Source organism: Vicugna pacos, chromosome 25, assembly GCF_048564905.1.
Source record: "Vicugna pacos chromosome 25, VicPac4, whole genome shotgun sequence".
NCBI lineage: Eukaryota > Metazoa > Chordata > Mammalia > Artiodactyla > Camelidae > Vicugna > Vicugna pacos.
The window spans coordinates 38,850,143-38,874,631 of record NC_133011.1 but is presented as its reverse complement, the minus strand read 5'-3'; the positions used below and the strand labels follow the sequence as shown (position 1 = coordinate 38,874,631).

General features: G+C 58.2%; 1 protein-coding gene and 1 long non-coding RNA gene across 3 annotated transcripts in view; one reads left to right on the top strand and one right to left on the bottom strand.

The window, feature by feature from the left end:
• The window catches only part of LY6K (lymphocyte antigen 6 family member K), a 37,753-nt gene extending 33,758 nt beyond the window's left edge, over window positions 1-3,995 (top strand). For both annotated transcript variants that reach the window (XM_072949855.1, XM_072949856.1), the window contains 3 exons: window positions 1,529-1,625; window positions 2,492-2,593; window positions 3,651-3,995. In XM_072949855.1, coding sequence (XP_072805956.1) covers window positions 1,529-1,625; window positions 2,492-2,593; window positions 3,651-3,940 — 489 coding nt within the window. In that variant the 3' untranslated portion in view covers window positions 3,941-3,995. The remainder of the gene's footprint in view (window positions 1-1,528; window positions 1,626-2,491; window positions 2,594-3,650) is intronic.
• A 9,428-nt stretch (window positions 3,996-13,423) lies between these two features.
• Window positions 13,424-17,677, bottom strand: LOC140689335 (uncharacterized). Its single transcript, XR_012064260.1, has 3 exons — window positions 17,466-17,677; window positions 17,031-17,151; window positions 13,424-16,516 (listed from the first exon to the last, which is right to left on the bottom strand). It is a non-coding gene; the product is annotated as an uncharacterized lncRNA (long non-coding RNA).
• Between the last annotated feature and the right edge of the window lie 6,812 nt (window positions 17,678-24,489).

Here is a 24,489-nt window from a genome sequence, read left to right as displayed (position 1 = left end):
TAACTAGTGTCTGGCTTTGTTTATCTTCGACCATGAAGAAGCAAGCACTTCTGCTCTGCAAAAATGCCAAGACCTGTATTGAATAGGAAAAAAGTTTTTCTGCCTTTTTATCATAGAGAACTGACTACTGTTATGGTCCATAAAGAAATCGACAGAAAAGTATTTGGGCAACAGACTAGAACAGAGAACACAGAAAAAGGAATAGAAGTACCCACCTGAAATACAAAAGCTTGCTCACCGTCACTCATAATTAAAGAAATGCAAATTCGTACTACAGGGCACAGTTTTTGCCCACTGGATCGGTGAAAATCCAAAGGGAGGAGGACACGCTCTTTTTGACGGTGCTGCGGGAACAGGCACTCACACTTCTCAAAGGTGGGAGGACGAGACGGAGGTGGCTATTGGGCAAACGCATCCGGTCTACAAAAAAGAGGAGCCGGCGGCAGGCAGCCTCGTCGCCGGGAGCCTTCTTCCCGCGGACCCGCACGCGTGAGGCGTGACGTGCGGCTTTCTGTCTGGTGCGACGCGCTGGCCACACCACAAGGCCCATCGGAGCAGGCTGTGCGAACACACTGTGCTACATCCAGGCCGCAGCATGCTCTGCCGCCCACCCTCACAACCAGAACCCAAACCAGGAGCGCTCCCCTGTGGAGGCAGAGGCGCCGGCCAGGCCAGCAGAGGAGGGCCTGCCGGGAGGGCTGCGGGAGGAGAGCAGCTCGCCGTGCGCTCCTCTGGGGCCATGACCTGGGAGAAACCAGCATGCAGGCCCGCGGGGCCCAGGAGGGGACAGGCCGCGAGCACCTGTGGGCTCCCGGTGCCCTCTCCCCGTGTGCATCCCACCCAGAGGGGGCCGACCCCTCTCCCCTTTGACCCCCACCTGCCAGATAGCAGGGGGAACTTGGGGAACATTCCTGAAGAAGGGGTAGCGGGGCAGCCTGGAAGGGGGCGGAGTGGGCATGCCTGGGGGCATGAGTTCGGGGGGCCTTGCGAGAGGAGGGCCGGCGTCAGCATCAGGGGCAGGTGCGCGGGCGGTGGGGCTGCAGCCGGCCTGAGGTAGGCCAGGCACTGCAGGGGTACCCAAGCCTTCCTGTGCCCCGGGGTCAGGCTGCACCGGTGGTGACCTGGCCACAGATGGAGAGGGAGATGGCGCTGGGTGGGCAGGGACCCCATGGGGACTCTTGAGAGAGCAGGAGTTCACAGCAGCGGGCTGGGGACAGGAGGAGGGAAACCTGGTACAGCCTTCAGGGAACAGCAGCAGAACACCCACTGAGCAGGTCTGCTGGGACATGGGTGAGGAAGGGCCCAGAGTTCCAGGGGATGGGGGCTCCCTGGGGACAGAGGGGACTTGGTGGTAGTAACACGCCCAACACCCAGAGGCCACACCCGGCCCCGGGCCCAAGTGTGAGGAAAGGGTCTGCCCCAGTGTCCAGCAGGGAAGGGCTTTAAGTGGTGGTGGACACACAGGAGCTGGGTCTAACCCTGGAGCCACAGGGCTGACCAAGTGGCCCTGCTCACTCCTCACGTCCAGGACCAGGCATCACTGGAAATGACGGTCCTCCTTGCTTTGCTCCTGGTCATGGGCATGCCGTGGGTGGAGACCAACATTACCGTGTCTGGAAGACAAAGTAAGTGCGCGGCCTTCGGCCTCCTGGGCTGGGAGGAGGAGGTGGGCTGGAATGCAGACACAGGGGTGGCCTCCATATCTGGATGCTGCCATGGCCCCACGTGGGTCTGGGCAGTTGCAGAGCAGAGGACTCAGTGGGCATTAGGTGGGTGGCTGGCTGACATGGACACCCAGTGTGGGGGGCCTCTGGATGTGGGCCCCCCAAGGGCAGGCAGGGATGGCTGGTTTATTCCCCAGCACCCAGCTTGCCCCACAATGGCCCTGCCTTCTTGGCAGAGGCCAAGCCTGCCCCCACCCACGTGGGCCTCCTGGGGCTGTCTCTAAGAACAGGAAAGCTGCTGGAGTGTCACCTGCTTCTCCCCCGGGGAGTGAGTCCTGCCCCAGCGTAGACCCACCAGCAGGCTGCCGCTCTGGGGTCAGGGTGGACGCAAGGCCTCGGGGATGAGGAGTGGGGTGGGCCAGGAAGCGGGTGGAAAGGGCACCTTTGGGAGCAGACTGCACAGCCCTGGCGTCCCTTTTTCTAGAGTACCTGGAGGGGAGATATGTCAGTGTTGTGTGTGGACGTGGGGCGCAGTGTTCCTGTGCCAGGCTGTGAGTGTGTGTGTCTGGTGTGAGAGTGCAAGAACGTGTTGGTGCAGGGTGTCTGGGCGTGGGGGTGTGGCCGAGACATAGCCTGTGGGTGGATTGGGGGAGGCCAGGAGAGGAGAGGAGCAGAGGAACTCAGGGGATGGGGCAGGCTGTGGGGAGCGGGGAGCTGGAGGGACCCACTGGCGGTGCTCGCTTGGAGGAAAAGAGGGCTGTTGTCTGTCTGAACGGACTAGAGGGCTGCAGGGTCCACTCTCCTTATGCCTCGATGCCTTGTTTCAGGACGGCTGAGGTGTCACGTGTGTGAGATAGAGAACAGTTTCAACTGCCAACACCCAATGGACTGTGACCGGGGCGTTGAGTACTGCTCCACTGCTGCCGTGAGTGAGTATGAGCCCCGCCCCTGACGGGGCTCCCCAGGCAGCTCAGCAGAGCACTCAGGGCTTGGGGTCTGTCTGTGTCCTCAACAGAGAACAGCTGATATAAAAGTGAGCCTCTGTTTACTCTGGAAGAGCAGGGTCCTGTGAAGCCAGGCGTGCAGGCAGGGGCTGGAGGTGGCCCCACTGACGCGAGTGCCAGCAGAGCCCATGTCCGGCCACAGCCCCGACCCCTGGCCAGCGTGCAGCAGCGACAGGCAGGGAGAAGTTGGTGGAGATTCATTTTCATTCACTTCTGAGTGAAAAATTAAGCTTTACTGACCTCAGGTGGCTGGAGAATAGCTTTACGAGAGATGTATATAATAAGGGGCGTGGGTTGCACATGTTCTGAAAAGAGTGGGCGTGCTTTAAAATGTCTGGAGACTGCCACTCTGTCATCTGTCATTCACCTGAGGATTCTGGCCTCATGAAGAACTCTCTCCCAAGGGGGTGTCTGAAGGCTCCGCCTGACCCAGCCGCGGCCTTGCTGGGGCCCGAGAAGCGTGTCCCGGGAAGCGTGCGGGGTGCTGGGCTGGCTGAGGCGCCAGTCTCCCTGCAGCCTCATGTCACGTAACTCAGTATGGAGCCGCGACGGCCTGGAGACTCGTGCAACAGGGTGAAGTCCTGGGCCTGGCCTGGCTCCCAGCGCTGGGCCGTGGCCAGGATGGCCAGGAGTCCCTTGCTCCTGTGCAACTGTCTGTGGTCCCAAAGGCCTGAGCCACCCTCACTTGAGAACTTGAGGCTTAAAGAGCCAGAGACCCTCAGGCCCAGGTTCCCGAGCCCGGAGACTGGCCAGGGCTGGGGGCATCTGGTGCCACACTGCACGCCAGCCACCCCCCACAGCCCCCCAGAAGCAACTCTGAACGCAAAGGCTTGACTCTCCTCCCGACTCCTGGCCAGGTGCCCTCTTTGAGTAGGGCCTGAGAGTGCTCCCGGCAGGGGCAGGGCTGGACAGATTTCAGACGGAAACTGCTCATGTTGCCGCCTCCAACTCATGTGCTTCCTCTGTCTCTATTTCCCATCAGGAGTTTTTCCACGGTTCTTCTATGTTTCAAAGCAATGCATGAAGTACTGTGCGTTAAGCTTTCCGGGGATGCGGACAGCCAAGTCGTTTGTGCTCGTAAAGCCCACGCCCTTCCTGTTCATCTCGTGCTGCAGGGAGAACCTGTGCAACGTCGAGAAACCAGTCATCGAGGAAAACTCGGAAGATAAATACCGAGAGGTGGGAGGGGCCCCAGGCGGGCGGGGCAGCAGCCCCAGGCTGGTGACTCTCGTGGCACTGGTGTCGGCGCTCCTGGGCCTCAGGCTGCCGTGATGAAGCCGACTTGCAGATGGTTGGCACCTGTTGCATTAAACTTGTTTTCCATGGATTAGCTCACTGGTGGTCTGACTTTCCAGGGACTTGGAAATGGGGTGAGCGGGTGGGGGGCTCTAGCCAGCAGCTGGAATTAGAGCAAGTCCAAACCTTCCCCACAGTGATTCTGTTTACAAGTTTCTCTTTGAAACCCAGCCTTGTGACTGCTCATTGCTGACAGTCATTCTTGACTCTGCACGTTGGGGGGCCTCAGTATTGATGGAGGGGAGGGCCTGAGACCCTGCCCCCACTGCTGTGAAGAGCAGTGCTGACATTTCTACCCCTTGCCAGGAGTCAGAATAATATGGGCCTAAGACATCCCTGGACTGAGATCCTCCTCGGTCTAGGGGATGGGACAGGACCTCGGGACGGCCCTCTGCGGCCAGCCACGGGACCTATGGCTGCTCCCCCTTCAGCTCATGCCGCCAGATTCCAGGAGACAGAAAATGAGGAATTCTGCTGAATAAGCTTGGACTTCACCTGTCAACTGGCAGAGGTGCATGGACTCACAAACCCTCCTATGGACATTTGTCCCACATCTGAGCCTGGTAGGCAGGTAGGCAGCAGCAGGCTCAGCCTTTACGCAGTCTCCTGGTGAGATGCAGCCCCCCAGACAGTGGAAAAGTCAGGCTGGAGGTTCTGCACAAGGCAGATGCTTTCTCCCTGCAGTGTGCGGCCCAGCCCCATCTGCTGCTCACCTTCCCCTCCAGCTTCTGCCCGCGTGCTCTGGCCAGCCCTGACCTGGTCTGACTCAGAGACTGCTGCTGCCACCTGAGAGCTTTGCAGACCGGGTCTCAGTGGCCCCAGGAGGAGGCACAGTGGGGCGGGCAGAGGGTGGTTTCTTTCTGTGCCATCCCTGAGGCAGGGAGGAGGGCCATCTTGGTCACATCCAGACCCTCTAAACCAGAAGCCTAGGTCTGTCCAGGGGGACAGCGGGTGGGAAGGGCCCCTGAGGGCTGACTGGCAGCTCCAGGCCTGGAGAAGTTTTCCAGCACCTGCTAGGTTCCTACCGTGGGCCCACCCCTGTTCCAGGCACACGCTCTGTGCTCACACCCTGCTGCTCCTGCCTGTGCCCAGAACAGCACCTGGGTCTGTCCTGACTCACATCCTGGGACTGGAGTTTGGGGAGCAGCCCTTCTGTGAGGGCAGGCCAGAGGAGCAAAAGGTCAGCTACCTGAGTTCCCACAGCAACCTGACACTGCAGTCTCTTCACAAGGAGGGTGGCTGTGTGGGGCGTGAAATAACTGGGAGGCTGAGACGTGTGAGTGTGGAGAATTCCTAACTTTGGATCTGGGGGGTCTCTGGTGATCTGGTGAGGAGCCCTTTCAGTGACTAGACAATGGGAAACATCAAATTATGGCAGGATGAGGAGTCCAAGTGAACTGGGGCACATGTTGTCACCAGTGTGACAGATACTCTTTCTAGAAAACTCACTGTGGAATGGAGGAGACGGTAAGAGAGCGGTATTTAGAAAAAACAGATCAAGGGTCAACGTCGGTGCCGCGCTCTGAATGTCAAGACTTGGGAGCCTTTATCTGCTAAGAGTGGGAAGCACGAGTGAAGGATGGAAGCAGGAGGTGATGGCCCAGTGGGTGCAGTGAGGGCCCCGTGCAGGCAGGACAGCATAGGACCAGGGCAGCGGCCGCAACCCCGACAGGGAGGATAGACACTTCCTCCCGTGACCCAGCACAGCTGTGGCCAGAAGCACACGCAAAGTTCGTGTGTGGGAAGGAGCCAGGAAGCTGAAGGAAAAGACATGAATACTCCGGTCACGGAATCACCACAGACCTGGACTGAGACACCTGGAGTAAAACGTCCAGATTTCAAGCCAGGAGAAAATCCCAAAAGCTGCCAGAGAGAAAAGACATGTCTTCAAGGGAACAGCAGTTACACCCTGTGCAGACGTCGGTTCGACAGGAGGCAGAGGACCAGACAGTGACAGCTCTGCAGCGTTAAAAGACACTAACTAGAAATTAGCCTGGATTTGAACACTTAAATAAAGGCTTTTTCCATGTCCCCCCAAATTCGTATGTTGCAGTCCTATTCCCCAGTGTGGATGTATGGGGAGTGAGGAAGTAATTAAGGTTAAATGAGGTCAGTATGGTGGGGCCTTGATCCAAAAGAATGGCCTTTGAAGACCAGACTCCAGACGGCTCTCTCTGCTGCGGGAGGACACGGCAAGAGGCCCTCGCCAGAAAGTGGATCAGCCGGCACCTGGCCTTGGACTTGCAGCCTCTCACAGCAACCTCACAGAGCTGTGAGAGGTGAGTGTCTGCCATTTACGTCACCTGGTCTACGATGATGCTTTGTTGTAGCGGCCTGGGCTGACTGAGACACGTGGGCAAATCAAAACGAACACCGACTAGACAGCACAACAATAATAAACTCTTATTTGGGAGGTTAAAGAAAGTAAGAATACTGGATACAAACGGCATGAAAAGGTGGGAGGGACGTGACTAACCACGAAGTGTTCTCCGGTTTCTCAGTGGCTCAGGTTAGAGACAGCAGGGGCATAAAGGGTCAATGCCAAGTGTCACAGAAATGGAGTTTTTACTGCCAGAGGTTCTGAAAAGAGGAAGTGGATAGAAGAAAGTAAAAGCACTAAATAACTGATGACAGCAATACCTTAGCATGCCTTGGTGCCCACAATAAATAAAACCAGCGGCTCAAAGACGGTATCAGATTATTAGTGGATTATACTATTAATTTAAGGCAAAAATCACTAACTGTGAAAGGCGTGAAAGACAAAATGTTTGACTCACCAGAAAAAAAATTTAACAACTTACGTGTATCTAACGAAGTGCTTCAAAGTATATAAAGCAAAAAGTGTTAGAACTACAAGGAGAAACGGACAAAACCAGCAACCTAGTGGAATATTTCAACACACCTCTCCCAAAAGCTGACAGACCTGAAGGCAGAAGTTTAGTAAAAATACTGAACAACACAACTAACAGACCTTGTACCCTGCACCCAACAGTGACAACATGGGCATTCTGCGCAAAAGCAAGACACCATAATGGAAATGTTCAAATACTTTCAACTGAACAGTTAACAAAGTCTACACAGAAAACCAAACAGTATACAACAAAACATTGATACAAAGATGGAGCAGCCGCCAGGGGAAGACGGGGGAAAAAGCATTTTAACACTTAGGTTCTGAAAAGAGAAGAACGTGAGACAATTAAGGAATTAAACATGCCATTTCAAGACATAGGAGCTAATATTTTTCCAAAGCTAATTAAGGGTATCACCCCACAGGTTTAAGAAACTCTAAAGAAACTAAAGCAGGATCAAGGAAACTCACATCTACGCACATCACAGTAAAACTGCAGAAACGCAGGAGAAAGAAAATCTTCAGAGCAGCCAGAGAAAATAGCCCAACACTTCAGGTGCAACGTGGAGACATAACCAGGTTCGAAGAGAGACAATAAGCAATGAAAAGCCGGAGACAGTGGAAGGGCATCGTCAAACCTCTGGCAGACAGTTAACTATTAAGCTAGAACTTTATACAAAGCAAAAATAGCCTTCAAAATGCAAAGCTAACAACAAACTTAAAATCTCGAAGAACGTATCACCAGCGGACCACACCAAGAGAAATACAAGGGGCAGAAGAAAAATGATCTCAAACGTGAGCAAAGAAATGCAGAGGAAAAATAGGAAAGGAAAAAAAGAGCAAAGGCGAGTCAATAAACACAAGTATCACTGTGTGAAACGGCATCCGCGAGGCCCGGGCTCGGCCACGGAAAGCTCCGAGAAGCACAGGTAACGCAAGGGCACGGACAGCGAGGAGTCGCCGGCGGCAGCCGTGGCGCGGCCGCAGCGAGAACGGAGCCTGCGCCCCGGGAGGCGGGAACACGGCGGGGGACGAGCAGCGCTAGTTCCGGAAAACCTTTACTTACGGACGAGGAAACCTGCATTTCGTGTAGCTGCCACAAAAGACGCCCGCCGCGCGCCACGAGACTGCAGAAGGCTGCTCTCGGCTCCCGGGCGCCAGGACAGGCGCCGCGCGGGCCTCGGGCTGCCCGCCGGGGAGCGCAGACCCCCCCGCGGAGGGGCGCCTGTCGGGGGCGCGCGACGAAGCAGGCGTCCCCGCCGGAAGCCCGCAGCCTGCTTCGCCGACCGCGGAGAGAAGTTCGCGCGTCCGGCGGCGGAACTGCGGAACGGCAGGCGGGCCGGAAGCGGGAAGTGCAAAGCGGAAGCACCGTGGAAGGAGTTGGTCCTGCTTCCGCGCGGCCCCGCTGCTCCCTCCGGCGCCCCTAGCGGCCCAGCCTCTAATGGCGGCACCAGCGAGGTCCCGCGGGCGCCCCGGAGCTGAGTCTGGGGCGGGAGGTGGGGCCCGGCCGTCCTGGGCGGGCTGAGGTGCTGAGTCAAAAACTAGTCATTGGCACACCATGGAAACAGTAAACAAAGTCTGGTGAGCGTTTAATATCAGACAAAGAGGTCCCAACACAAGAAGCATTACCATAATGGAGAACTTTTCAAAATTGCAAAACGGTAAATCCAAGAGGCTGACATAATTCTAAATGGGTATGTATCAATTAACATAGCCACAAAACATAAAGCAAACACTGACAAAAATAAAAGGCGAATTGGTAGATTCCAGTATATTTTTCTCTGTGGATGACAGAACAAGCCAGCACATTAATCAAGAAATAGAATATTTCCGTATCATGACCATCAATCTTGGCCTCGTAACTTTAATAATATAATAGCCAGGTATTTTACCAGCAAAAGTGAGTTTATTCAGGAATAGCCAGAAAAAGTCAGAAGCAAACTAGGACTGACCACAGGCAAATGCAGAGAGCAAGGAGGGGGAACTTGCTTTTACAGGGAAGAGGGGGCTTTTGGTGACAAGGATAGAATCCACCGGAGGAGCGGGGTGTCCCGGAGCGCGGCGGCGTCACACTGGTTGGGCTGCTGCAGTCTCTGACCGCTGAGCTGTGGGCTGCGGAGAGTTCTCCTCTTTAGCCCAAGAGTAAGTAGAGGTTCCTTCCTTTGGAGATACAGGCCCCGTCTCTATTCCCCTTGGGGCAACTGACCATTTATATACGGAGAATGCCCCACCTCCAGGCCTGTCCCAGTTCTAACTTTAGCCGAGGTTTCCTTAATTAATTCCGCTTAACACATAGACTATTGCATCCAAAAACTGAAAAAATCAATCTTTTCAAGTGAACACAGAGTATTCACCAAATTTTTGTCCAATGCTGGATTATAAAGCAATTCTCAGCAGTCAGTGGACTGAAATCATCCAGAGTGTGTTTTTGACCATAGCGACATTAAATAAGAAACTAATAACAAAAGTTAAAATATTCCCAAATATTTGGAAATTAAGCAATAAATTTCTGAATAGCCTGAGTCAAAAATCACAGTGGAAATTAGACAATATTTCTATTAAGTGACAGTGTGTTTATGACATATTATTACCTGTGGTACGGTGCTAAAGCCGTGCTTATAAAGAGAAGTCTGTGATCTGAAATCAAGTATTAGTGGGGAAAAGTCCGAAAGCCAGAGATCTGAGTATCTGTTTCAAAAAATAAGAAAAAGAATAACAAACCCAAAGGAAGCAGAAAGAAACAAAAATTAGTGAAACAGAAATGCACAGAAGAATCAACAAAATCAAGAGGTATGTTTTTGGAAAAAAACGAACACAACTGATAAATCCCCGGATGGAATGACAGTGACTAAGAGAAGGCACACGCTCTCAGCATCAGGAACGAGAAGGGTGCCTGGTCTACAGGTCCCAGCAACATGGAAAAATAAGGGCAAAGGGGGTGGAGGGGTGGGGTGTAGCTCAAGTGGCAGAGCGTGTGCTTAGCACGCACGAGGTCCGGGGTTCAATCCCCAGCACCTCCATTAGAATAAACACACATAAATAGAAACTTTAATTACCTCCCCTCCAAAAGTAAAAATAAATAAACTTTAAATAAATATGGAAAAAGACACCATCTCAGGCTAAGCAAAGAGTTCTTAGAGTTGATACCAAAAGCAAAATCTATAATAGGAACAGCTGATAAATTGGGCTTCATCAAAACTGAAACCTTATGCTCTGCTTAAGACTCTGTTCGGAGGTTGAAAAGACAAGCTACAGACAGGAAGGAGATACGTGCAAGCCGCGTACCCAACAAGGAAGTACCATCTAAAATTCCAAGGAACTCTCAAAACTCAACAGTTAAAAAAAGAAAATCTGTGTAGAAAAGGGGCCCCAACACATGAACAGACTTTACACCAACAAGAAGATGGAGGGGTAAATAAGCCCATGAAAAGATGTCCAGCATCACTATCCTTCATGAAAATGCAAATGAAAGTCACAATGAGCCATCACTATACACCTACCAAAGTGACTGAAATAAAAAATAGTGACCACAGCAAAATGCTGACGAGGTCACCGGGGAACAGTCACCACACGCCACTAGTGAGAGTATAAGATGGCTTCACCACGATGGAAAACAGTTTTTTATAAAACTCCACACAACTACCCTAGGACCTAGCGGTTGCACTCTTGAGTGCTTTTCCCAGAGAAATGAAGACATATGTTCATACAAAAACCCTGTGGATAAATGTTTATAGCAGCTTCGTTCAGAACAGCCAAAACCTGGAAACAACCCAGATGTTCTTCAGTGGGCAAGTGGTCAAGCCAGCCGTGGTCCATCCACCTCATGGAATACTTCTCAGCGACAAAGGGGAACAGGCTTGTTATGGGGCACAACCTGGGTGCATCTGAAGGGGGCTGTATTGAGTGAAAAAAGCAGCCACCCCCCCCACATACTATAGGAATCTATTTGCATATTAGTCCCCAAATGATACAGGCGTTCTCACACCATCCAGAAAGCCAGGACTCGGTGTGGGGAGGCCTGGCAGTAGAGACCCCCGCGGATGAGGAGGCAGCCCAGTCTGGGCGGCGGGCGACGAGGGAGGAGCAGCGCGTGAGGAGCTGGCAGCCTAGGCCGGGCGCTCCCGGCCCGCCCTCCCCCAGGGAGAAGGGCGCGCACACCGTCTGCGCCCAGCAGGTGAGGAAATGAAGGTGCCACTGAGCGCCTACTTCGAGCTTGCCATGAGGTCACGTGAAGCCCCCAGGCAAGCCAAGTCAGAGCCTGTCCTCCACTGCGGGACACTTGACAGAAAAGAGAGACGGCCAGATCAGCGCCTCCGTGGGCTCGGGCGGCTGCCCCCGGGAAGCGCCTTACCTGTCAGGTCTTCGGGAGGCGTGCTCAGGGCTTCAGAGGAAGCTCGTGGGCCGGCCCGGCAAGCTCCCACTCCCCCACCCTCGGCGCCTCAGGCCAGCTCTCCGTTTCCTTGTGGCAAATGGAGGAAGATGGACTTCAGGCCACCCCCTCAGGGTCACTGGGACAAGTGGAACTGCAAGCAAAAGAGCTGTTCTCCCAACAACAGCACTGGCGGAGCTGGGGGCGTGGGAAGCGGGAGGGAGGGAAGCTCTTGCGATCGGGGCGGCAAGTTCCCCGAACGCTCAGCGCCGCCCTGGGCCCGGGCTGGTTCCACGCCAGCCACCGCCTGCCGCTGTGACAGAGGAACTGAATTTATGATATTTAACTTGAATTAATTTGAATTTAAAGTAGTCCTGCTCAACCCCGGGTGATGTTAGAACACGGCTGCAGCAGACCTTAAATGTCCTTGTCTTGCTCTTCCTTGTATTTTTAAAATTCAATCAAGAAATTGCATTCCTCGTGTCCCCCTGGTTGAAACAGCTGAGTTAACTGCACAGTGCTCCCTGCCTGGTGTGTGCACGGTCTCAGCAGCCTCAGTGTGATCTAGGGGGCACACTTGGCCCAGCGTCCCCTCGGGCAGGTCCCTGCAGACTCAGCAGCCCCCGGCCCATCCAGCCATGATCTCCTGGGTCCCAAGCCACAGGCAGACAGCCGTCTGGCCCACTGTCTGGGTGTCTGCAGTCCCCTGGAGCCCTCGTGACTCATGGGGTAATGATTCTCCTCACTGATGTGGCTGCTGGCTGTTGGCCAGCTCTTTGCTGGGCGCTGAAGGCGCTGAGTCCGAGTCCCCCAAGAAGTGGATGGAGATGAGGGCTGGGGAGCAGACGGTTTATGAGGAGGTGAAGGCACATCTCCAGGGGAGGTGCAGAAGGGAGGGCACCCGCGTCCGTGGGAATCTCTGAAGCCCACGTAGAACCCGCACCTCAGGCTCATCCCACCTGGGTGAGGGAGTTGGGGGAGGGATGCCCCAACCCCAGTTGTCAGCATGGGGCCCAGGGTCTGACGGGGCACTAGCTTCCCGCTTTGCTGCGGGGGGTGGGATCCAGGCCCGGGGTGCGGCACCAGTGCCGGGAACTGGGCACAGGCACAGGCACCGTGGGCAGGGTACAGGTGTTGGCAGTGTCTTGTTAGGTCTGTGTAAGTTCCTTCCGAGGCCGGCCATGCAGGGGCCCCGTGGCAAGGACGAGAGGGAAGCAGGCGGCTTGCCCAAGGCCTCACTGCTGGGAGTCCGCAGCCGAGGTCAGAGCCCAGGCCCCTGTCCCTGAGCCCAAGGACTTCCCAGAAAGGTCTTTGCTCCCTGGGTCTGTGGGAAGCGTCTTCAGAGGCTGTTCCCTGCACTTTTCTCACCCACGGGGCTCCCTTCCTGTGAAGCCATCGGCTGTTCCAACCCAGGCAAGGCCAGTGTGGGCCAGGGCCAGGCACAGTGCCCAGTGTGTAGGAGGTACATAAGTATTTGTGCAGTGAGTGAATAAATGAATGACTTCAGTGCATGGGGCCCTCACTGTCTCCTGTTCAAGCAGCCCTCCCTTACCTGTCTCTCGTTTGCAGACTGAGCACATCTGCCAGGGTCCTGGTGGCAAAGGTGCCAAGGCCCAGCTGGCCCACTGGCCAGGCCTCTGCAGCAGAATCAGCAAGGTGGTTCTGCCCTTGGGCAAGCCCAGCTGGCTTCTCCAGGCCTGGGGCACAGTCCTACAGGAGCCACCTGCCCCCCAGCGACACAGGCCCTCCAGGTGGCAGGCTCCAAGCTTGGCACTGCTGGCACAGGAGGCACAGGGGACCTGGTGGTGATGTAAACAGGACAGCATCGGGGGAGGTGAGGTGGGGAGCTGGCCCCCTGAGGCCTGGACCTGGCAGAGAAGCACCGCCTCTGCAAGCAAGCATGGCCTTAGTGGTCCCCTGCTTCCCCGTTCAGGTCGGGAGTGTGGCCCTGGAGCCACCCTGCTCCAGCCCCTACAGGTGGACCTCACTCTCTGGAGCCCTAGAAGGGTAACAAGAGGGAACAGGTGTGGCCAAGCCTGTCCACAGTGCAGGCAGGCAGGTGAGAGGATGTGCTCAGCCAGGCCCACGCTGCCTGTAGAGGAGTCTTCCAGTGCTTGGCTGGAGCATCCCCAAGTTTGCAGGAGCCCTGAGGGGTGCATGGTCTTGGCCACAGGAGGGGGCTGCTAACCTGAAACAACAGAACAGCCAGTTATTTTACCAGAAAAATGGGTTTATTCAGGAACAGCAAAGGATTGCAATTTGGGATACGCGGAGAATGCAACTATGGTAAACGACAAGCAAGTCTGGTAAAGCAAAGAAGAGGAAACCCTTTTGTAGAGGAGAAGGGGGAGTTGGGAGGGGCTGTTCTAAACGAACAGTCCATTGGAGGAAACTGGAGTTGGGAATCCCACGCATAGTGGCTTTTCACTGGCTGAGCTGTGACTGCCTCTCATTGGCTTGGCTGTTGCTGGGCTGGGGGAAAATCTTCCTTCCTCCCCTGGTAGCAGTGTCAATTCCTGCCGGAGATGCAGGGTAGGTCTCTTCCTGCTGGGCTCCGTATTGACTGGAGGGGTATGTGCACGAGGGCTCCCCCTTCCGGCCTCCTGACTCCATCTTAGGAAGTCTCCCTTTAGTAACTTTCTCAGGGTGCGTGGTGCCGCTATGGGCGCAGGTGCACACCCACCAGCTGTGCCCGGCTTCTGGCGGCAGCTCTACCCCCACACACCCGCCTTGCCAGCAGCAGGCGCTGGAGAGAGCTGGAGTCTGGAGGGCAGAGCCGTGTAGGCTCTGCATTAAACAGGATAACGGAGAGGGAAATTCCACAGCCAGCTCTGCCCAGGGTGCACCGAAATTACCATGGCGTGTTGCTGGAACGGAACCCAAGGCACCATCGCAGGGGGAGCCGCTCCCACACAGACGTTCCCTGACGTGCTGTCCCTGTTCGCCTTGGCCCTTGCTCTGGCTGGTGAGCTCTCATTCACCCTTCCTGGCCCACCTCCAGTGCCCCTCACTGGGGAGCTAGCAGTGCTTGCCACCCACTCCATGCCTCAGCCCCAACCTGTGGGGAGGGCAGGCCGGGCTGTCCCAGGTGTGCTCTGCAGGATGTGGCAGCTGGAACACCCTTGTTTATCCGGTTCCTCGCCTTCTCTCTCCTGGATTCCACCAGCTGCCCGCGCTCAGGAGCACAGGCTTCCTGCATCCTGGCTCCTTGCGGCCCAAACCGGCTGGAACCGGAGTAGCCACCCCTCTCAGGGACCCAGGGTGAATTATCCCCAACCTCCACCTCCTCTTGGGGAACCCCAGCCTGAGACTTGGACCCTTCAACATGATGACAGAAAGCTGGTGTTCTCCCCGCTGCAGGGAAGCGGAAGGCTGCTGTGCTGAGGCAGGTGCCGGGCTCTGAGTGCGAAGGAAGGGAGGGAAGAGGTGAGACTGGCCAAGGGCAGCGGCCAGAGCAACTCGGGACACCAAGCTTTCTACTCGGGACACTGCAAGTCCCCCAGCCCCATCTCTCCAGCTGCCATTGAAGCCCTTCTGGAGGCTCTCTGCCCCCGAATGGGCCGGCCTCTCTTTGCTTCTCCAACACTAGCCGTGGGCCCGGGACTAAAGCTCAGCATGTGACCAAAGCCCAGGCTCAGGGTGACCAGGGTCAGAGGTCAGGGTGTGACCAGGGTCGGGGCTCAGCCTGTGATCAGGTCCGGACACAGGAGTCCTCCTTGGTGTGATAGGCACAGGAACACCCCTTTCCCAGCCCCACCAGACAGTGAGGGGCCTGAGTTCAGTTCTGGGTCCTCACCAGCCCTTCCCCAGCCCAGGGCTGGAGGAAGGGTAAGAAGCAGGGAGCGGAGGGAGGAAGGGGGAGGCGGGAGCAGGACTCAGCCTCCTGTTCAGGTGGGGGCCTTGAGGTTCATAGCTGTGGTCAAGGTCTTTTCCTGGAGGCTGGGATCAGGGTCCCCCAGGCTGGCAGGGTCCAGGTCGAGCATCCAGTCCAGGGCCTCACTGCTGCCTGGGTTTCCTCACTTGCCCTGCCCACCTGCGGACAGGGAGCTCCGTGTCTCCCTCTCAGCCATGCTGGCGAGTGGAGGCCAAAGCCAGGCAGAGGAGGCCATGCGTTAATTGTGGCCTGGGGTGGGAGTCCGGGCCTTAATTGGAGAACACCCAGCTTGTAAAAGAGGGAGTTTCAGGTGCCTGGTTAGGTTAAGGAGGGCGGTGCCACCCTTGCGCCCAGCTCCTGGGCGGCTGGTGCCCCACAGGACTGCACAGTGCGTCACCACGCTCAGTCCTTCCCGTATCACCCTGTTGGGGGAGGAAGCGCTCACAGATCCCCAAGAAGATAGACCTCAGTTGAGCAGTTGTGCCCACTGGGTGAAATCCACTCGTCTTTGTCTGTCAGAGTTCCCGGAATTCACCCGCTTGCCTCTTGTTCTGCACTGGCTCCTCCTCTTCATTCAGGGCTCTCCCTCCTCATCCCTACTTCAAAACGCAGCCCACCTGGTGCCTTCTGCAGGCAGGGGCTGCTGGGGCTGGTAGATCAGTGCTGTGCACAGGGCCCCCAAGTGTGTCACCAGACTGACCTCTGTTAACGCAGGACCCCTGTTCTCCTCAGCCCCCAGTCTCTCGTCCCTGCACCCCTGGCACCCACTGCCCAAGCCTGGCACTGAGTGGGAATCAGCAACTCCTGGACAAACGACCATTGGTTGCCTGGGCCAGGGGGTACCCAGAGCCCCAGCCTCTCTCTCTCTCCCACAGCCTCTCTACTGCACTCACACAAGACCAAGGCTGGGTCTGGCCTCCCCTACTGGCCTCTGAGCTGGGCCTAGGGCCAGCCCATTGCCTGGAGCTCCACACACAGCACACGTCTCAGGGTCCCAGTATGGGCTCCTTCTTGCCCTTCCCAGTCACGTCCCCTCGAAGCGAGATCAAGGAGCTTTCTCAGGTCTGGCTGAGGGCTGAGGTGGATTTGGGAAAGGCACGCCGGCCTCAGAGTCCAGTTTCTATCTGAGGACAGCTCCAGGCAAGGCTGGGCTTCAGGCCAGGGAAGCTGGTGGCTGCTGGGCAAGGCCGGGTCACAGCCATGACCTGTGGCGGCAGGAGGTCATCGAGCTGGGAGGGATGATGGAGTGGGAGGGGTAGAATGGAGTGAATAGTGTGGATGGAGCTGAAGGGTGTTGACTGAAGTAGAGTGGATGGAGTGGGTGGCATGGATGGAGGAGAGCATATGGAGTGGACGGGGTGGGTGGCGGGGATGGAGGAGAGCACAGCGCAGGGCACGGAGTGGACAGCAGGATTGTTCAGGCAGCATCCATCCCATCTCAGTTCACAGAGGCGCACTAATCTGAGAAGAAGTGATCAGAGCTCTGGTTTCTTCCCCACCCTTAGCTTTGAGGGGCTGGGGCAAATGGGAGCCCACATACCATATGGCCAAAAATACGAAAATTCTAAAAGAAGCTTTAAAAAAGTTAAAATAAAATATCATTGACAAATATACCATCTGAATAAACTGGACAGTCCGTTGTGACTTGAAGTCCCAGGCTCCTTGGCTGCACAGAGAGACCCTGGCCCCAGCCCAGGACCTGACCCCCCCGGCACGGCAAGGCCCCAGTGAGCATGCAGGGGCTCCCAGCCTGTGCACCAGCTCCACCTCCGCCCCCTCCCAGCAGCCACCCTGTGCCACCTGTGCCCCCAGCGCCTGAGCCCATCCTCTGTGGGCGGGTGCAGAGAGACCCCACAGGGGCCCTGGAAAAGAACGCAGCCCCCAGCAGGTACCTCTAGGGCACAGGCCAGGCCCAGACGGGGAGGGCTCGAGGCATGAGAGTCCGCCCTGGAGGCCGACGGGGAGGCCAACTTACTCAGAGAGTGGGCGCGGCGGGACTTTCAGCAGACTGTGGCCCAGTCAGAGTTGCACCCAGAGGGTGGCTGTGGTCCTTGGGAAGGGGACTGTAGCCGCCAGGAGAGAGAGCCGCTGTGGCCCTGGGAGGGGATGAGTGGAGACACCAGGAGATAGGAGCGCCCACCCCTCGGCCTCTAGAATCCCAGCCAGACCCTGATACACAAACTGGGAGCAGCCCACTGAGCCGGCTGTTTCCTGCATCTGCCCCCACCCCCCAGGGCGCCCTTGTCACCCATGGTCCTCTAAGGCCTGAAGGCCTGGTGGACAGCAATTCAGCTCCGACTGGGACGGTGGGGTGTGCCTCTGGCTCTGTCCGGCCCCATCGGTTGGCCCCACAGCCCAGCAGAACCAGCACCCCAGGAGCTCACTCGGAATGCAGAGTCTCAGGTCTCACCTGGGTCTCCAAGTCAGAAGCAGCATTCTACTGGTGATGTATGTGCACACCATAGGTTGAGACACACTGGTCCAAAGCCAGTTTTCAGCCTGTGCCTCAGTTTGGGGCCTCCCTGTCTGCCTGGCCCAAGGGAGAGGCACAGGGGAGGTGGCTGCTGAAAGCGCTCAGGAGGACTGTGTCTCCCCAGACCCCAGGGCAGAGCCGTGACCCCCGGACCAGACCCCAGGGCAAGGCTGTGTCACCTTCTGAGAGCCCCTGGGGCCTCTGGGGGTGGGACAAAGGGAAGCCCAGGCAGCATGAGTCAGGCTGGCCGTGCTACCCAAGCTCACCCCCGGCTAAACGACCAGGTCTGCCCGCACCGGTGAGCTGGCATATAAAGGCACCTGGGACCGGCTGCCCCCAGCTCCAGCTGGCGGGTGCCCCACGATGAGGCCACTCCTGGTGTTTCTGCTTCTGGCCGCTCTGTGCACTGTCCTGGGTAAGGGACGCTGACCTAGGTGGGAGGGACAAGGACAGACAGTTGCCAGGCAGGACTGGCTCCGGTCTCAGGGTCTGCGGCAGCAGCCTGGGTGGGGGCTGCAGGGTTAGGGTTAGGGAGCCAGGGGGACCCCTTGTGGCTGCTCCCTGACCAGCCAGACACAGAGAGGTTTGGTGTCCCTTTGGGCATAGTTTCTGGCAGATCTACCTCTTACGGGTGAAAGGCCCCGGGGAGAGGTCCAAGGCTGCCACACTCAGGCCGGCAGCGGGACATGGGTTCCCGCCAGGGTGGTCAATTGTCCTGTTTCCTGGGACAAAGGGGATTTCTGGGAGGTGGGACTCTCGGTGTTAAACCAGAAAAAGGAAATGGTCACCCCCACCTCCAGCCCCAGCTCTGCCCCTACCTGATGACCTGGCTTTATGACCTTGAACAAGAGCACCTGCTGCTTTGGGGTCACCGGGGAGTAGGTGAGACAACCTGTGATTATCAGCTGGACGAGCATCACGCAGGGATAATTAGCCCCATCTGCTCCCTCTGGGCGTGGGGTTGGCGTGGGGAAGGGTGGCGCCAGCTCTCCGGGGAAGCCCTCGGGGTGCAAGGTGGAGGGGAAGGGGGCCTGCAGCTGGGAGGAGGCGCCTTGGGGATCAATCTCAGATTGGGGAGGCTGGAAAGACAGATGGAGGGGACGCTCAGGCAAGGGTGCGAGGCCGGCCGTGTGGACTGGGAAGTTGGCAAATTCACTTCTCAAAAGAGAGCTGGGTGCAGAGGTGAGGCCTGGGACTCCTGCTCCAGACTCCCTGTCCACCGGCGTGGGGTGGGGTGCACCAGCAGGCCCCAGGCATGGAGGGCCAGAGCCTTTCCCTCCTGGTAATAAACAGCCCTTAGCACCTACTGTGTGCAGAATACTCAGAGCCTCAGTCCTCCAGCCCAGGCCACAGTCCTGGGCCTGGAGCCCCCGTGAAGGCAGGAGGGGCAGGAGCCCCATGCTTCGTGCGAGCGTGGGATCATCCACCCTCTTCCGGCAAGGCTGAGCAGTCCACTGCCATTAGCCTCATCTTGTAGGTGAGGACACCGTGGCCCAGAGAGGGACAGGGACAGTGAAAACTAGGACCCAGATCGCCTCTGAAGTCGACCCTCCTCTGTCCCCAGGGGGCCACCTCCAGACCCCCAGGCACCACCTACACCCTCCCTCCCGCTGCCAGACCAGCACCTACACACACAGGGCCCGCAGGGAGCATCAGTCACAGCTGCCAAATCCTGAGCCCCTCAGCCTGTCCCAGGGGACCAGGAGCACCTGTAGTGCGAGGGAGGGAGAGGATGCACTCAGCCTAGCCCCTCCCAGGCCCCCAGGCCCCCCAGCCTGATGGCTGCCCCAGCCCCAGCCCAAGCTGACTGCGGCCCTGTGCTTCCTCTCCCCAGTCCGGGCCCTGTGCGGCCACGTGTGCTGTGGCCAGTGCTCCCCGACCGACAGGTTCTGTGTGATCACGCTGGCCACTGAGTACCCACGCCGACCCCGCCGCCGGCCCGGCCTGGCCAGCCAGCAGCCCCCTGCCCCACCCAGGTCCAGACCCTTAAGGACAGCACACCCTCCAGTAGGAACCCAGCAGTGGGGCCCAGCCTGGGCGGTGGGTGGCAGGGACTACCGTTCGTCCTTTTCTGTGCTACTCACGTGTCCATTGTGAGGGTCAGTTAAGAGAAGCTCCTGCAGCCACCCAGCAAAGCTGTCACAGCGGGGCCGACGTGGGCTTCCCAGTTCAAGTTTGAAGGGGTCCACGTGAAATATTTGGGAGGGAGGGAGCAGGTGGTACTCGGATTTAGACGCAGGCAGAGGGATGCCTGAAGGCCTAGCCTGTGTCACAGCCCCGCAAGGCAGCAGGGCAGCCTAGCCAGCGGCGTGCCTCTCCAGGGCTCCAGCCTCACCTCCCGCTGTGCTGGACCTTTTGCCCACCTTTCCCCGCCACACCTGGAACTGCCGTCTCTAGGTTCCCTGGGCTGCCAGCCTCCACCACACCCCCAGAACAGACCCAATCCTTCTTCCAACCTCCCAGGACCCCCTCTTCAGGCCTGAGCCACTGCACTGGGGCCCCAGCTCGTGAGTGAGGGCTGATGGTGACAGTGACAGGCAGGGTCAGGGTGCGGGCGGGGCCCCAGGAGGGCAGGGTCGGGGGTGCGGGGGGTGGTCCTGGAGCAGCCAGTGCAGGGACAAGGGCCCTCTGGCAGGTTCGGGGCTGGGCGATGGCAGGTGCTCGTAGATGATCTTGGCACCACCCAAAGTGCCTCCCCGAGCTGCGGCTTTCTCATCTGGCTGTGGGGATGGTAGTGGGGTGGTGAACTCTGGCTGGCTCCCTTGGGCAACACTGGGGAGACGGGGTGGTCTCTGGGCCTCGGCTTCTGTGGATCCGATGGTGAGGAGGAGTCTGAGACCACGGTCCCTCGGAGGTCCTCACAGCAAACAGCCAGGCCCTGCTGGACACTGGGCCCAGTGTATCAGTCCATCTTCTCATTCAGTCCTCTAACAGCCCCAGCCAAATATCCCAATTCTCATGCCAGGAAGCTGGAGCTTGGAGATCCCAGCAAGGATGTGGCCATGCTGGGCAGTGTCACCAGCGCCTGCTACATCTCCTTAGCAGTAACTCAGAAATGGGTTAGATATGGTTCCCAAACCAAACTCATGTCCACTCACCTGCATGCAGCAAAGCCAATCTACTGACACCGGCTTGTGGTGAAGGAACGCGCAGCATTTATTTGCAGGGCGTCAAGCAGGGAGAATGGACAGCTCGTGCTCAAAAGCCCCGAACTCCCCAATGGCTTTCAGGGAGGATGGGGGCCTCAGGGTGGGTGATGAGCTCGTGGATGGTTCTGATTGGTTGGTGGTGAGGTAACAGGGGGATTTTCTAGAATCGTGACCTTCTGGTTCCAGCCAGTCTGGGGTCGAGTGCTTGGGGTCGGCATACAGTCATCACCCTTCACTGGGTGGGGTTCTTAGTTTCTGCAGAACAAGTTGAAGGTATGTGTCAGACTGTTACCTGTGTCCCTTCAGGAGGAACCAGGAGCCATGTGACTCTTGTCCTAATTGTCCTGCTTGAGTCTGCCCTTTGGAGCTCAGGGAAGCCAGCGAAGAAGCAGGGGCATGGAGAGGCTTGTGCCTGGCAGGGCCCCGCAGGGTCCTGCTTGTTCCACCGGAATCGCCCCTGTTACACTCTACCCACAGCAACACAACTCCTTATGTAGGTTACTGAGCAGAGCAGCAACTAATGACTGTATCGCTGCCGGGTGAGAGGCAGAGACATGGCCCTGTCCGGTGTCCCACCTGGCACTGCCCCAGGGGGTATGTCCCCAGAGGTGGCCTCCCGGGGGGAGACTGCTGCCCACCCTAGAGAGTTAGCCTTTGCTCGAGGCCCTGCAGTTGGTTGCATTGGCCTCTGGTCAAGGCACAGCCTTGATCCACTGGGAGCTGGTGGCTCTGTCTCTCTGCTTGGCCAAGGCCTCAGAGGGCCATGTCCTTCATGGCCCTGGTGGCTCTGATGCCCCGCTCCCTAAACACTGCTCCTAACTATGCTGTCTAAAAGCGGACGTTTATGCAGCCCGCTCTCAGCGCTACTCATGACTGAACCCACTTAGCCCCCAAGCAATTGCAGAAGTTGGTCCTCTTTTTATCCACATTCTCAAGACGAGGAAACTGAAGCACCTGGAGATGACCCTCCAGCCCTCTCTGATTTCTGGACCAGCTGCAAATAGGAGTCCCTTTGTCAGGGTCACAGTTTCAAGCACGTTCTGAGTAGGAAGGGTTAAGGGGAGCAAGGCATGCTGAGCCAGCACTCCTGGGCTCTGAGCCACCTGCACCGTTGTCTCAGGAGCCTGGCTCAGCCGCCCCAGTGTCCACAGAGGAGGCCGTCCTGCCCAAGAGCCCTGCTCACCCTGAGGGGCTGCTGTCAGCCCTGCCTCCCTCTCCCAGCCCCTTCCCTTCCCTTCTGGATGTGAAGCTCAAAAGGCAACTGAGGCCGCCCTGGGCCTTTTAATCCTCTAGCCACCACTTCCTAAGTCTTTTCAGTCCCAGAAAGGGACCGAGGCGAGCAGGGCCTGGCATTTCCTCTGGGCCCTGAAACCCAGAGCGGAGAAGAGCTCCCACACATCTGCCAGAGAGAAGGGGAAGAGGGGCTGGGCGTGGGGCCTCACCATCCCGAGGGCTGGCTGGCTGGGTGGCCACAGAGCACGCCGCCCATGGGCACTCGCCCCTCTCTCTACAGCCAATCCCGGCGGCATCCTGGTCATGAAGTCCTGTGCCCCGACGAGCCCCAACAGCACTGTGTCCTCCGATGGCCGGGCGCTGTCCGTCTACTGCTGTCAGGGCAGCCAGTGCAACCGTAGCGCGGCCATGGGCCTGACGGGCAGCCACGGGGCCCTGTGGATCAGCGCCTCGGCCAGCCTGTTGTGGGCGCTGCTCCAGGCTGCCTGGTGAGCCCACCAGCTACGGACTGGCCCTCGGTCTTGCCTGACCCCTCTCAACCTGGACGCAGCTGCCCAGGGTCCGTCTCCAGGCTGCGCATCCCCCAGCCCCGGCACACCCCCACTTCCCTGCCATTCCTCCCCACCTCCCCCGGGCCGCACCAGCCCCTCAGGAGGGAAGCTCTCCTCCTGCCTCGGGGAACCCACTGATGAGGGAAGAGCTGCAGCCCCTTCCGAGGGTGGGAAGTGCCTCAGTTCACCCCAGCACCCTCCACCCCGCTCCAGGGCCTTGCGCTGGGGGTTCCTCTCCCTCAGACTCTGCCTCATAGGACCCCCTGAGCTCCGGGGCCATAGGGCCCATCTGCTGCCTTCTGTGGCCAGAGCTGCCTGAGCTGGGGCGGCAAGTCCGAGGGCCGGGCTTTCAAACCGCCCACCAGCTACTCCCGTGTTCATGCATATTCGTTCACCCTCCCTTGGCCCACCCGCGCTTCCTGTCCGTGGGTCAGCTGGTGAGTTCATTCATCACGGACCTCCCCCCACAACCCCGAGGCTTCCCTGGAGCCGGGCACCCAGGGGAGAGCCAGCAGGACCCGCCTCCCAGGGCTCTCATTCTGGGGCTCCGTGTGCAGAAGTCCAGGGAGGGGATGGGGTTTCTGGAAGGCCACGGGCAGCCCTGCCAGCTCCTGCCAGGTGAAGACGGGCCTTTTCATTATTCCCCCGGCTGCCCACTGTGGGATGGGCCACAGAAATTGTGGGCGTCCTTCCTCCCCAGGGGCAGCCCCGTCCAGGATGTGCAGAGATAAGACAATAAAGCTGCAGAGCTGCTCCGAGCTCATTCTCGGCGCTGGTGAGCCCGCAGGGCGTTTTCTCGTCCTTGAGCTTGGGAACCTCCTGGGCCTTGGAGGTGGGCGGGGGCCCCTTATGGGTGGGGGGTCCTTGCCCCGCACGCTCAGGCAGGGGAACAGCCCTTCCCTCGCTCTCTAAGAAGCCGCGTCTGTGCCGAACGCCCCGGCCTGCGTGGCCGAGACGCGCTTTCGGCAAATCTCAAGTTGCAGGTTGACGTGGCATTACCTGGGGAGCCCTCCTGAGCCTCAGCGTGCCCCAGCATAGATGGTCAGCTCTGTGTGGCCCTCCCTCCACTGTCCTACACCCCTGGCCCGGGCACACCAGGCTCCCAGGGCTCTGAGTCTCCTCCCAGGGCCAAAAGTCCCCACGGCTCCAGAATTTTGCTCCCCCGCACCTCTGCCCAGGGCCTTTCCTCAGGAAGCCCCCTACCTGCCCTGAAGGGACGAAGGCCCTGCCTGTTTCCCGCAGCCACGTCTCTGGACCCCTGCAGCCGGGGTGGCCAGCCGCGGCTGGTCCCCTGTGCCTGTGACAGGGCTGTCCTGGCCATCCCATGGGGGAGCCCAGGGCTCCGGAGACGTGCAGGGAAGCAGAGGAACCACTGTCCTGGCGGAGCCTGCCCTCTTACGGGGCTTCTGTCTGCTGTTTGCACCTTGGACCATTTGGAGGACAAGACGGGCTGAGAGTGCCCTGCCTGGAGACAGAACGTGGGGGTTCCCTCAGGGCCGCTCTGAGCCTCCAGCGCAGTCTGCCTGCACAGCCGCCGGGGGCCCAGGAAGAGGCTGTCTGGGGATGCACGGGGCGGCCATCCAGCGGCAGAATCGGGGCTCAGGCTGGGACCACCCCACCCAGCCTTAGAAACTTGGGGTTTCTTTTCTTAAGGAAAGTGGAAATTTCCTTTCTTCACTCTCCTGTCTGACGAACCTCCCCTCTGGGGCAGGCCCCACCCCTATAAGCCCCAACGGAAAATCTCCCAGATATCCCATGACGACACAGGGCCACCTCCACCGGGAGCGGCTGCACCCAGAAGTTGGGGCGGGGCAAGGAGGCTGTCTCCAGATACAAGTCTCCTCACTACAGATGAGGAAACTGAGGCACAAAGCGCTTTCCAGGCCCCCAGCGCCCAGTGCCAGAGCGTCTGCACCAGAGCCTGCGTTCTCTTCACAACCCCCTGCCAAGCTACCCCACAGTCACAAATCGAGAGACACTCAGAGAGCCCCTACTTATAGCAGGATCATAGGTGCTGAGACACCACAG